This window comes from Porites lutea, chromosome 14 (genome assembly GCF_958299795.1).
Source record: "Porites lutea chromosome 14, jaPorLute2.1, whole genome shotgun sequence".
Taxonomy (NCBI): domain Eukaryota; kingdom Metazoa; phylum Cnidaria; class Anthozoa; order Scleractinia; family Poritidae; genus Porites; species Porites lutea.
In genome coordinates this window covers 19,043,564-19,057,960 of record NC_133214.1, presented here as the reverse complement: position 1 = coordinate 19,057,960, position 14,397 = coordinate 19,043,564, and the positions used below count along the sequence as shown (strand labels likewise).

The window sequence follows — 14,397 nt, the reverse complement described above, 5'->3', positions numbered from 1 at the left end:
CGTCGTGACCTTTAACCCTTTTAGCCTTAAGAGTGGTCAGCATCAAATTTCTCTTTTATGAATTTGCTTGATATTTTATATCAAATTCTCCCACTACTTCTGTAGCAAATGAATAGGAGGAAACAAGCTTAAGATACCGACAGTGTGCTTATTTTACCCTGATCCCTAGCCCACTCTCTCCACGTTAGTTATTTATTCATTGATTGATTGATCAGATTACCACTAAAAGTGGCAGGGAAGCCTGGATAGAAAGAGGTGGGGCTTATTACATTCAGGCTACCCATTTACAAACAAAATTCAGAGTTATATAAGTATACCTAAATGACAAAAGTAAACTAAGTATAAGTAATAAGGTTAAGAGGTATAATTATCAATCAACAATATCAAATTAATTTAGGGTGTCTAATTATTGATTCAAATTAATAGTTCAAGAAAAAGAAAATTCTCTCTTCATCAGTGCTTCGTTTTGCGAGTATTTAAAGCTTCACGGAAAAGACAGGTAGTTAAAAAGTTGCGCCTTAAATTACAACTACACCAAAACAACCACAGTAAAATCACCTACACCCAATATCAACTACGCCAGAATCAATTACATCGAGAAATGTAGATTATATGTGAGTTTGAAAATATCGGACAATAACCTTACTCGATATTTAATTTAGAATCACCTGTCTTTTAGCTGGTACAGTTCCAGTTCACTGTCGGTATTGTCCCCAGTGTCGACATTATCAAGTGTGTCCACTTTAATTTCTGTATCAACAATGCAACTTGCTTTTTAATTTAATACTTGGTGTGGCTCTGCTTCAAGTCCTGCAAGTCTCGTGTTGACAGCAATGCGTGCTGGTTTGCCGTGCCACACAGCAGTGGAACGTCTTGGTTTTAAATGTGGTGTCCTGTTGAGGTAAATCAAATTCGATCAACTGAGTTTGGCACGGCTCATAAGCACGACGAATGAAATGAGCCTAACGGCCAACTTTAAAAACAATTAAGGTTAACCTTTTACTTCTATGAAAACCAGGGCGAGAGACGCTAGTCTACATTCTTCACATTTCACATCAACAGAAATATGACTTTAATGTCTTTTTTCTCTATTAGTGTTTCCACCTCAAGCTCGGTGTCCACGTCCTCCTCCGTATCAACATCATCCAGTGTGTCAACACCAACAACAACAAGTGTTTCAACATCGTCATCTGTGTCAACATCATCAAGTGTATCCACGTCAAGCACGGTGTCCACCTCATCATCGATATCGACGTCCTCGAGTGTTTCGACACCAATCACAACAAGTGTTTCAACATCGTCATCTGTGTCAACATCATCAAGTGTGCCCACTTCAAGCTCTTTCTCTACGTCATCAAGTGTGTCCAGGTCATCCTCGGCATCGACGTCATCGAGTGTTTCAACACCAACCACAACAAGTTCTTCGACATCGTCGTCTGTTTCGACTTCATCAAGTGTGTCCACTTCCAGCTCGGTGTCCTCATCATCAAGTGTCTCAACTTCTTCTGTGTCCACATCATCAAGTACATCGACCTCAAGCTCTTTGTCCACATCCTCGTCAGTATCAACTACATCAAGTGTGTCAACACCAACTACCACAAGTGTCTCAACTTCCACGTCTTCGTCGACGTCTTCAAGTGTGTCAACTTCAAGTTCTGTGTCCACATCATCCTCCATATCAACTTCATCGAGTGTTTCTACATCATCAAGTGTTTCAACATCAAGTTCTGTCTCCACATCTTCCTCAGTATCAACATCATCGAGTGTCTCGACACCAACCACCACAAGTATCTCAACTTCGTCGTCTGTTTCGACGTCCTCGAGTGTGTCGACTTCAAGTTCTGTCTCCACATCTTCCTCGATATCAACGTCATCAAGTGTTTCATCACCAACCACAACTAGCACTTCGACATCGTCGTCTGTTTCGACATCATCAAGTGTGTCCACTTCCAGCTCGGTGTCCTCATCGTCAAGTGTGTCGACTTCTTCTTCTGTGTCCACATCATCAAGTTCATCGACCTCAAGCTCTGTGTCCACATCCTCGTCAATATCAACATCATCAAGTGTGTCAACACCAACTACCACAAGTGTCTCAACTTCCACGTCTTCGTCGACGTCTTCAAGTGTGTCAACTTCAAGTTCTGTGTCCACATCATCCTCCATATCAACTTCATCGAGTGTTTCTACATCATCAAGTGTTTCAACATCAAGTTCTGTCTCCACATCTTCGTCACTATCAACATCATCGAGTGTCTCGACACCAACCACCACAAGCATCTCAACTTCGTCGTCTGTTTCGACGTCCTCGAGTGTGTCGACTTCAAGTTCTGTGTCCACATCGTCCTCGATATCAACGTCATCAAGTGTTTCAACACCAACCACAACTAGCACTTCGACATCGTCGTCTGTTTCGACATCATCAAGTGTGTCCACTTCCAGCTCGGTGTCCTCATCGTCAAGTGTGTCGACTTCTTCTTCTGTGTCCACATCATCAAGTACATCGACCTCAAGCTCTGTGTCCACATCCTCGTCAGTATCAACGTCATCAAGTGTGTCAACACCAACTACCACAAGTGTCTCAACTTCCACGTCTTCGTCGACGTCTTCAAGTGTGTCAACTTCAAGTTCTGTGTCAACATCATCCTCCATATCAACATCATCAAGTGTTTCAACATTAAGCTCTGTCTCCACATTGTCATCTGTGTCGACAACGAGTATTTTTACAAGGTAGGAATTATAATGTTCTCTAAGCTCCTGCCTCGTTTATTGAGTTGAAAGACCAAAGGAGGCATTAGGACCACAACAACACATAAACTTCAGACAGTGACAGAAATCTCAAACGCAACGATCGTGTCCACTAGGTAATCAACAAGATATTTTAAAATGTCAAGTGTGTCGACCTCGAGGCCGGTGTCAACACCAACAACAACATCATCAATTGCTCCTCCAATTAGGTAGTAGCCCTTATACTTTTTGGTTCTAATATCCACTAGTTTCTCAACACACCACTACAGACCGGATTTTTATTCAGTGACTTTCTTGTAATATGTTTAAAACTAGAGATTTATGTCATTGTCGGAAATCAGTTTAAAATTACTATTTTTGTTCCAGAAATACCTTATTTCAATAACTGTTTGATGATAAATCACAATTGAAGCTATGAAATTACTGCATTAAACCTTTCCATTATTACGACTTCCCGACCACTTTTTCAATTTTTATGATACTTACAGTTAATAATTTTCTTTGCTAACTCGAAACACTGTTTTTGTCACTAGCTCGGAATCGTTCCCACCTCAGACGGAAACAGAATTGTCAACAGTGTTCACATCACGGTCAACATCCTTATCGACTATTATATCAATTTCTTTCCCAACTACCAGGTGAGATAATGCGTAGCTACTTTCCTTGCAACGGTGTATTTAATTGTAATTGTTAACTCTCGCAAAGTGAACTTTGTTGTGCGCGCGGGGCGATGATCGCGTGCGGATCATAGCGGCCTGCATACTCGGATGGCCCAATTATATTTATTTGTATATGCATGTATCCGATCATCATTTGAAGGTTCTTCTGCAGGTTGCTTCAAAGGAGCCTGAAAAAAAGTTGGGGTTTGTTACAATAAAGTCATGATCAAATTACAGTCAAGCCAGGTCAAACGTGCCCTCCAAGATTCCATTAATAAAGTTGTTATTCGAAAGTTGATCCGTTGATAGTTGTAGAATCCAGAATCATTTCTTCGTTGCTGCATGCGTAACGCGTAACGAGCAGGCAAGGTAGTTATGAAATTGCTACGTGCTCAGTTTTCCTGAATTTGATGTAAATGTCATTGACGCTATTTTGTCCATTTGTCCAGTCAAAGATATCTCAATCTGATAGAATACAAAGAAGCTGTCGTAAAAAATGCATTGCTCGTTAGATATATTAAAATTCGGGTTCGGCGCAGAGGCTTAGGGGAAATAAAACAAAAGAAATCTTCTCGAGGCTCACCAATGAATAATTCTCTTGTTTTGTTATATCCCATACGCCACAGTGCCAAACCTGAATTTTGATATGTCGAAATTGGTTTATTTGACACTAGTTGCGGCACTGACAAACGGATTCAACTATCCAATTCAAAATTCATTAATGTAACATTGGGGGTACGTTTGGCTTCCAATCTGGGCAATAGTCTTTGGGACAGTAATCTAGTATTCATAATTTCCTTTAATTTCTGTGTGCCCTCGTCAAACAGTGCATCATTTTCGAGAATTGCTTGCAGTTTTCCATGCCCACCTTATACAATGTTAAATCTCTGGAAGCCTTCTGAATACAAACTTCCAACGTTGTTTGAGGGGTGAAGTGACGGGTTGGGCATGTGTCAATTAAAAAAAGCCCCACAAATACAAATTTGTCCCAAGATTTTTTTCTTCAGGATCGTCGTTTGACTGTAAATCTCAAACCGTCCGCCCGTATCGTTAGTTGTGGGATACAGGTTTCTCTATAGGACCTCAAGGAAACTCACTAAATTGTTGTAAAGGAAAAATTATATGAAACAGTGTGCTATTTATAAGGGCGAAAAAAGGAAACGATGCTTTTGGTTTTAGCTCAGTTGTCGAGCTCCTGGCGGCAGTGCGGGGAGGTCGTGGATAGAGTTTACGTACCCGGCCAGGGCCACTAAAAAATTCTGAAGGTCTTGAAGTTCCTGTTGAAAGAAGCTGATGCTTTTTTCTTTACAAAAGCTAGACCTCAGCTTAGCTTTTATGACCCTGTAAAATGGCGTTTTTAAAAATATTGTTTTCGATTAGCCCTATAGCCCTAGGTACTTTGACATTTTAATTATGTGGCGTTTATTTTTCGATTTCTTAACGTAACTTTAAATCTGGAGAGCTGTGGTTTACCCTCCACTCTAACCGCTAGCCGGCGTTGATTCACAGAAAATCTAACTACAAATTCTCAACAGCAGGAGAATTTATGACAGTAATGTTTCTACCTTGCGTGGTATGTTTGTTGTATAACAGATGTGTTATTCGTTAGGCGAGTGGAAAACGGACCTGTAGTACCTTTATTTATGTGCGAACAACTTTCGAAAATCATTTTCTGCGCAACTCATTTGACTATTTTCTTTTTTTTTTTGTTTGAGGCTCCAACAAAACATAGAAACTTAAAGTAAGAATTCCTTTCGTTTGCCCTACTGTAGGACAAATGTAAGAAAATTTTCACTTCGTTTTCAAGGGCACAAAATATTTAATAGCGATGGTCAGGAAATATCGACCATCGAGTGGCAAGAGTTGAAAATTCGATTTGCTTCATTTTTTGTCCATAGATAGTTTTTTGGTAGATAAGTAATCTGGTGTAAGTTGTCCTCGCAAAAACCCTTTTATTTTCGAGAAAAGTAAGAATATTAGTTTTCGTGGTAGGAGTCTTAAAATGGCTGTCTTTTCAACCCGAAATTTGCTAAGATCAACTCTCCTCGCGTTCGCAAATAAAAGCGCAAGGAGGAATTTGGATACTTCCCATCAATAGAACAACTCTTCTTATTTCACTAGAAGATACTTTCAAAGCAATATCAAGACTCGTTGAACTGACATAATTCAAAAACGAAGAACATTTTTCTACGGTGACAAAAACTTTAATTAAGTAGTTGTTTTCTGCGGCATTATTTTTCCTGTGGTATAGCTCCAAATTTTCCCAGTCCTCGATTATTCAAGCATTTAGACATTCATCTAAAACATACCTGAGAATTGGCTTGGGTTCCTGAAGGCAGCCTCCAAACGAAAACATCGAAGTCCGGTAAATATAGTGAAGCGTGACCAAAATAACATATTTAACGGCACCAAGTTTCCTCGATCGTGAAGTAACAAGAAGAAATATCTTCCTGTTCCCCCATCCTTAGCGAAGTACGATTGTTAAAGTCCTTATTTTTCGATAAAAAATGAGTACCAGAATACTAGTACGTTTGATTTTTTCTTCTTCAAAACTGCCTGTCGGCATCGAAAATGTTCCTATTTTAAGAATTGCGTTGCGTTACTACCTTAATTCCGTGACTGTCATTTTGACGGCTGTATGTTGTGTCACGTGCAGTCATGGAACAGATTGTCACGCAGAGTCGCCGGCTGGTTGAGTTCAGTATTTCAAAGTGGCTAAAATTGACCCAGTTTCACCTTTTTACCCCACTCTTTGGTTGAAAAAAAGCAACTTTGCATTGGGAAAACCCACAAGAAGCAGAAAAAAAGGCTGTAAATATCTACTTTTGTGCGTTTCAAAATTGGAAGTGTTTACAAAATTACCGCCGGCCTACAATGAAAATTCCTGAAGTTCGATGGTGTCTTACAGAGATTTCCTTTAATAACACAAGCCAATTCCCAGGTATGTTTTAAATCAATGTCTAAATGTGTGATTTAAATAGCATGAAGAGAATTTGGAGTTATACCATTGTTAAATGTTGCTGTCGAAAATGAGTAACGAACTTAAGTTTTTGTCATCCTGAAAACCGATCCCTCATTTTTTCATTATTTCTGTACGACGAGCTTCGCTATTGCCCTGAAAGTCTCTTTTAGTGGAAGAAGGAGAATTTTTCTGTTCATTGAAAGTGTCCAAATTTCTCCATGCGGTTTTTTTTGCGAGCGCGAGGAAAGTTGATTTTAGCGAATTTCAGGTTAAAGATTAGGACAGTCTGAGACTTCGACATCGAAAACCGATATTCTAATTTTCCTCACAAATAAAAGGTTTTTGGCAGGAACAAACTACATTAGGTTTCTTATCTACCTAACAGCTATCTATGAAAAAAAAATGAAAGAAATTGATTTTTAAACTCTTGCCACGAAATTAAGATTTTGGTCGATTTTTCCTGACCGTCGCTCTTAATTCCCTTAGCCCTGAAATTCAGAATGCCCTGTGGTGCTGCTTTGTTTAACTCTAAACTTACGTCTCTTTTTTCTTGGTATAAGCACGCTTTAGCTCTCCTAATGCTTGTGTGTAGTTTTTCGCTTCTTTCGCTTTTTTTCTCGTTTATTCTTGCATAATTTTTTCTTACTTTTCTTTCTCGTTTTTGCACTTACACGTTCAGCCGTTTGTATTTTTATCATATTTAATGATCATTTTCTGTGTTCCGAACAAATTGTGAACTTAGAGTTAAATTTCCGATGTCAGTATTGTAATTAGTAATTAGATGACATAATTTTAAAAGGTGGTCCTATACAAAAGGTTTATTGGCTTCCTTGGGCTCCCTTGCCTCATCTTTTTTGTAGAATTTAAAATGTATATTTTGTGTTTTTTGGCAAAATGATAATAAAACAATAAAATAAATCCCCTTGCTTGAATCTGTCAGGTAATGGTAAATACGCTCACTTGTATGTTAGTGCGGGTTTGAGAAACGTTGCCAGCCAGGTCAGATTGTCTTTTAAGGTTTCATTTCAGCATATTTCACCCAACTTTTAAGTATTTCTTACGTACGTAACGCATATATTAACTCGCGCACACCTTTTCTACAGAAGTCTTTATTAACACTATTCGCGAGAAAGCCCCTGAGACATTATCACAAACAGATGACATCAACGCAATAACACTACTATTTGGTGCTCCTTGCTTTACATTCTACAAATGAGTCTGTAAATTATTGTACGTAATTCACTCTATTTCTTTATCTAGTTCGGCGTCGACATCGTCCTCGGTATCAACATCATCAAGTGTTTCGACACCAACCACAACAAGTGTGTCAACATCGTCCTCTGTGTCCAGTTCATCAAGTGTATCAACATCAAGCTCGGTGTCGACATCATCAAGTGTGTCCACTTCGAGCTCGGTGTCCTCATCGTCAAGTGTGTCGACTTCTTCTTCTGTGTCCACATCATCAAGTACATCGACCTCAAGCTCTGTGTCCACATCGTTGTCAGTATCAACATCATCAAGTGTGTCAACACCAACTACCACAAGTGTCTCAACTTCCACGTCTTCGTCGACGTCTTCAAGTGTGTCAACTTCAAGTTCTGTGTCCACATCATCCTCCATATCAACTTCATCGAGTGTTTCTACATCATCGAGTGTTTCAACATCAAGTTCTGTCTCCACATCTTCGTCAGTATCAACATCATCGAGTGTCTCGACACCAACCACCACAAGTATCTCAACTTCGTCGTCTGTTTCGACGTCCTCGAGTGTGTCGACTTCAAGTTCTGTGTCCACATCGTCCTCGATATCAACGTCAACAAGTGTTTCAACACCAACCACAACTAGCACTTCGACATCGTCGTCTGTTTCGACATCATCAAGTGTGTCCACTTCGAGCTCGGTGTCCTCATCGTCAAGTGTGTCGACTTCTTCTTCTGTGTCCACATCATCAAGTACATCGACCTCAAGCTCTGTGTCCACATCCTCGTCAGTATCAACATCATCAAGTGTGTCAACACCAACTACCACAAGTGTCTCAACTTCCACGTCTCTGTCGACGTCTTCAAGTGTGTCAACTTCAAGTTCTGTGTCAACATCATCCTCCATATCAACTTCATCGAGTGTTTCTACATCATCGAGTGTTTCAACATCAAGTTCTGTCTCCACATCTTCCTCAGTATCAACATCATCGAGTGTCTCGACACCAACCACCACAAGTATCTCAACTTCGTCGTCTGTTTCGACGTCCTCGAGTGTGTCGACTTCAAGTTCTGAGTCCACATCGTCCTCGATATCAACGTCATCAAGTGTTTCAACACCAACCACAACTAGCACTTCGACATCGTCGTCTGTTTCGACATCATCAAGTGTGTCCACTTCGAGCTCGGTGTCCTCATCGTCAAGTGTGTCGACTTCTTCTTCTGTGTCCACATCATCAAGTACATCGACCTCAAGCTCTGTGTCCACATCCTCGTCAGTATCAACATCATCAAGTGTGTCAACACCAACTACCACAAGTGTCTCAACTTCTACGTCTTCGTCGACGTCTTCAAGTGTGTCAACTTCAAGTTCAGTGTCCACATCATCCTCCATATCAACTTCATCGAGTGTTTCTACATCATCAAGTGTTTCAACATCAAGTTCTGTCTCCACATCTTCCTCAGTATCAACATCATCGAGTGTCTCGACACCAACCACCACAAGTATCTCAACTTCGTCGTCTGTTTCGACGTCCTCGAGTGTGTCGACTTCAAGTTCTGTGTCCACATCGTCCTCGATATCAACGTCATCAAGTGTTTCAACACCAACCACAACTAGCACTTCGACATCGTCGTCTGTTTCGACATCATCAAGTGTGTCCACTTCGAGCTCGGTGTCCTCATCGTCAAGTGTGTCGACTTCTTCTTCTGTGTCCACATCATCAAGTACATCGACCTCAAGCTCTGTGTCCACGTCCTCGTCAGTATCAACATCATCAAGTGTGTCAACACCAACTACCACAAGTGTCTCAACTTCCACGTCTTCGTCGACGTCTTCAAGTGTGTCAACTTCAAGTTCTCTGTCCACATCATCCTCCATATCAACTTCATCGAGTGTTTCTACATCATCAAGTCTTTTAACATCAAGTTCTGTCTCCACATCTTCCTCAGTATTAACATCATCGAGTGTCTCGACACCAACCACCACAAGTATCTCAACTTCGTCGTCTGTTTCGACGTCCTCGAGTGTTTCGACTTCAAGTTCTGTGTCCACATCGTCCTCGATATCAACGTCATCAAGTGTTTCAACACCAACCACAACTAGCACTTCGACATCGTCTGTTTCGACATCATCAAGTGTGTCCACTTCGAGCTCGGTGTCCTCATCGTCAAGTGTGTCGACTTCTTCTTCTGTGTCCACATCATCAAGTACATCGACCTCAAGCTCTGTGTCCACATCCTCGTCAGTATCAACATCATCAAGTGTGTCAACACCAACTACCACAAGTGTCTCAACTTCCACGTTTTCGTCGACGTCTTCAAGTGTGTCAACTTCAAGTTCAGTGTCCACTTCATCCTCCATATCAACTTCATCGAGTGTTTCTACATCATCAAGTGTTTCAACATCAAGTTCTGTCTCCACATCTTCCTCAGTATTAACATCATCGAGTGTCTCGACACCAACCACCACAGATATCTCAACTTCGTCGTCTGTTTCGACGTCCTCGAGTGTGTCGACTTCAAGTTCTGTGTCCACATCGTCCTCGATATCAACGTCATCAAGTGTTTCAACACCAACAACAACTAGCACTTCGACATCGTCGTCTGTTTCGACATCATCAAGTGTGTCCACTTCGAGCTCGGTGTCCTCATCGTCAAGTGTGTCGACTTCTTCTTCTGTGTCCACATCATCAAGTACATCGACCTCAAGCTCTGTGTCCACATCCTCGTCAGTATCAACATCATCAAGTGTGTCAACACCAACTACCACAAGTGTCTCAACTTCCACGTCTTTGTCGACGTCTTCAAGTGTGTCAACTTCAAGTTCTGTGTCAACATCATCCTCCATATCAACTTCATCGAGTGTTTCTACATCATCAAGTGTTTCAACATCAAGTTCTGTCTCCACATCTTCCTCAGTATCAACATCATCGAGTGTCTCGACACCAACCACCACAAGTATCTCAACTTCGTCGTCTGTTTCGACGTCCTCGAGTGTGTCGACTTCAAGTTCTGTGTCCACATCGTCCTCGATGTCAACGTCATCAAGTGTTTCAACACCAACCACAACTAGCACTTCGACATCGTCGTCTGTTTCGACATCATCAAGTGTGTCCACTTCGAGCTCGGTGTCCTCATCGTCAAGTGTGTCGACTTCATCTTCTGTGTCCACATCATCAAGTACATCGACCTCAAGCTCTGTGTCCACATCCTCGTCAGTATCAACATCATCAAGTGTGTCAACACCAACTACCACAAGTGTCTCAACTTCCACGTCTTCGTCGACGTCTTCAAGTGTGTCAACTTCAAGTTCTGTGTCCACATCATCCTCCATATCAACTTCATCGAGTGTTTCTACATCATCAAGTGTTTTCACATCAAGTTCTGTCTCCACATCTTCCTCAGTATTAACATCACCGAGTGTCTCGACACCAACCACCACAAGTATCTCAACTTCGTCGTCTGTTTCGACGTCCTCGAGTGTGTCGACTTCAAGTTCTGTGTCCACATCGTCCTCGATATCAACGTCATCAAGTGTTTCAACACCAACCACAACTAGCACTTCGACATCGTCGTCTGTTTCGACATCATCAAGTGTGTCCACTTCGAGCTCGGTGTCCTCATCGTCAAGTGTGTCGACTTCTTCTTCTGTGTCCACATCATCAAGTACATCGACCTCAAGCTCTGTGTCCACATCCTCGTCAGTATCAACATCATCAAGTGTGTCAACACCAACAACCACAAGTGTCTCAACTTCCACGTCTTCGTCGACGTCTTCAAGTGTGTCAACTTCAAGTTCAGTGTCCACTTCATCCTCCATATCAACGTCATCGAGTGTTTCTACATCATCAAGTGTTTCAACATCAAGTTCTGTCTCCACATCTTCCTCAGTATTAACATCATCGAGTGTCTCGACACCAACCACCACAAGTATCTCAACTTCGTCGTCTGTTTCGACGTCCTCGAGTGTGTCGACTTCAAGTTCTGTGTCCACATCGTCCTCGATATCAACGTCATCAAGTGTTTCAACACCAACCACAACTAGCACTTCGACATCGTCGTCTGTTTCGACATCATCAAGTGTGTCCACTTCGAGCTCGGTGTCCTCATCGTCAAGTGTGTCGACTTCTTCTTCTGTGTCCACATCATCAAGTACATCGACCTCAAGCTCTGTGTCGACATCGTTGTCAGTATCAACATTATCAAGTGTGTCAACACCAACTACCTCAAGTGTCTCAACTTCCACGTCTTCGTCGACGTCTTCAAGTGTGTCAACTTCAAGGTCAGTGTCCACTTCATCCTCCATATCAACTTCATCGAGTGTTTCTACATCATCAAGTGTTTCAACATCAAGTTCTGTCTCCACATCTTCCTCAGTATCAACATCATCGAGTGTCTCGACACCAACCACCACAAGTAGCTCAACTTCGTCGTCTGTTTCGACGTTCTCGAGTGTGTCGACTTCAAGTTCTGTGTCCACATCGTCCTCGATATCAACGTCATCAAGTGTTTCAACACCAACCACAACTAGCACTTCGACATCGTCGTCTGTTTCGACATCATCAAGTGTGTCCACTTCGAGCTCGGTGTCCTCATCGTCAAGTGTGTCGACTTCTTCTTCTGTGTCCACATCATCAAGTACATCGACCTCAAGCTCTGTGTCCACATCCTCGTCAGTATCAACATCATCAAGTGTGTCAACACCAACTACCACAAGTGTCTCAACTTCCACGTCTTCGTCGACGTCTTCAAGTGTGTCAACTTCAAGTTCTGTGTCCACATCATCCTCCATATCAACTTCATCGAGTGTTTCTACATCATCAAGTGTTTCAACATCAAGTTCTGTCTCCACATCTTCCTCAGTATCAACATCATCGAGTGTCTCGACACCAACCACCACAAGTATCTCAACTTCGTCGTCTGTTTCGACGTCGTCGAGTGTGTCGACTTCAAGTTCTGTGTCCACATCGTCCTCGATATCAACGTCATCAAGTGTTTCAACACCAACCACAACTAGCACTTCGACATCGTCGTCTGTTTCGACATCATCAAGTGTGTCCACTTCGAGCTCGGTGTCCTCATCGTCAAGTGTGTCGACTTCTTCTTCTGTGTCCACATCATCAAGTACATCGACCTCAAGCTCTGTGTCCACATCCTCGTCAGTATCAACATCATCAAGTGTGTCAACACCAACTACCACAAGTGTTTCAACTTCCACGTCTTTGTCGACGTCTTCAAGTGTGTCAACTTCAAGTTCTGTGTCAACCTCATCCTCCATATCAACATCATCAAGTGTTTCAACATTAAGCTCTGTCTCCACATTGTCATCTGTGTCGACAACGAGTATTTTTACAAGGTAGGAATTATAATGTTCTCTAATCTCCTGCCTCGTTTATTGAGTTGAAAGACCAAAGGAGGCATTAGGACCACAACAACACATAAACTTAGGCAGTGACAGAAATCTCAAACGCAACGATCGTGTCCACTAGGTAATCAACAAGATATTTTAAAATGTCAAGTGTGTCGACCTTGAGGCCGGTGTCAACACCAACAACATCATTATCAATTGCACCTCCAATTAGGTAGTAGCCCTTATACTTTTTGGTTCTAATATCCACTAGTTTCTCAACACACCACTACAGACCGGATTTTTATTAAGTGACTTTCTTGTAATATCTTTTAAACTAGAGATTTATGTCATTATCGGAAATCAGTTTAAAGTTACTATTTTTGTTCCAGAAATACCTTATTTCAATAACTGTTTGATGATAAATCACAATTGAAGCTATGAAATTACTGCATTAAACCTTTCCATTATTACGACTTCCCGACCACTTTTTCAATTTTTATGATACTTACAGTTAATAATTTTCTTTGCTAACTCGAAACACTGTTTTTGTCACTAGCTCGGAATCGTTCCCACCTCAGACGGAAACAGAATTGTCAACAGTGTTCACATCACGGTCAACATCCTTATCGACTATTATATCAATTTCTTTCCCAACTACCAGGTGAGATAATGCGTAGCTACTTTCCTTGCAACGGTTTATTTAATTGTAATTGTTAACTCTCGCAAAGTGAACTTTGTTGTGCGCGCGGGGCGCTGATGGCGTGCGGATCATAGCGGCCTGCATACTCGGATGGCCCATTTACATTTGTATATGCATGTATCCGATCATCATTTGAAGGTTCTTCTGCAGGTTGCTTTAAAGGAGCCTGAGCAAAGTTGGGGTTTGTTACAATAAAGCCATGATAAAATTACAGTCAAGCCAGGTCAAACGTACCCTCCAAGATTCCATTAATGAAGTTGTTATTCGAAAGTTGAATCCGTTGATAGTTGTAGAATCCAGAATCATTTCTTCGTTGCTGCATGCGTAACGCGTAACGATCAGGCAAGGTAGTTATGAAATTGCTACGTGCTCAGTTTTCCTGAATTTGATGTAAATGTCATTGACGCTATTTTGTCCATTTGTCCAGTCAAAGATATCTCAATCTGATAGAATACAAAGAAGCTGTCGTAAAAAATTTATTGCTCGTTATGCATGCAGGAATGCAGACTTAAATAAATATTCAAACCAGAGATATATTAAAATTCGGGTTTGGCACAGAGGCTTAGGGGAAATAAAACAAAAGAAATCTTTTCGAGGCTCACCAATGAATAATTCTCTTGTTTTGTTATATCCCATACGCCACAGTGCCAAACCTGAATTTTGATATGTCGAAATTGGTTTATTTGACACTAGTTGCGGCACTGACAAACGGATTCAACTATCCAATTCAAAATTCATTAATGTAACATTGGGGGTACGTTTGGCTTGCAATCTTGGCAATA

At 41.3% G+C, this 14,397-nt stretch overlaps 1 protein-coding gene across 1 annotated transcript; it reads left to right on the top strand.

The window, feature by feature from the left end:
- The first annotated feature begins 6,866 nt into the window (after positions 1-6,866).
- On the top strand, positions 6,867-13,348 carry LOC140924020 (uncharacterized). The gene is made up of 14 exons (XM_073374024.1): positions 6,867-6,919; positions 7,627-7,888; positions 8,834-8,904; positions 9,046-9,108; positions 9,160-9,217; positions 9,272-9,554; positions 10,971-11,163; positions 11,287-11,331; positions 11,473-11,535; positions 11,587-11,649; positions 11,773-11,817; positions 11,959-12,135; positions 12,259-12,317; positions 13,254-13,348. The coding sequence occupies exons 1-14, from the start codon at positions 6,867-6,869 to the stop codon at positions 13,346-13,348; spliced, it is 1,530 nt and encodes a 509-aa protein (XP_073230125.1).
- The last annotated feature ends 1,049 nt before the right edge of the window (positions 13,349-14,397 follow it).

What these genes read in the sequence shown, in the direction of transcription:
- LOC140924020 (XM_073374024.1), top strand. Translation starts at nt 6,867, where the DNA reads ATGCCCTGTGGTGCTGCTTTGTTTAACTCTAAACTTACGTCTCTTTTT. An exon ending in CTTACGTCTCTTTTTTCTTG is followed by an intron (nt 6,920 to 7,626) that starts GTATAAGCACGC and finishes TTCTTTATCTAG; the next exon opens with TTCGGCGTCGACATCGTCCT. An exon ending in GTCTCAACTTCCACGTCTTC is followed by an intron (nt 11,818 to 11,958) that starts GTCGACGTCTTC and finishes AACATCATCGAG; the next exon opens with TGTCTCGACACCAACCACCA.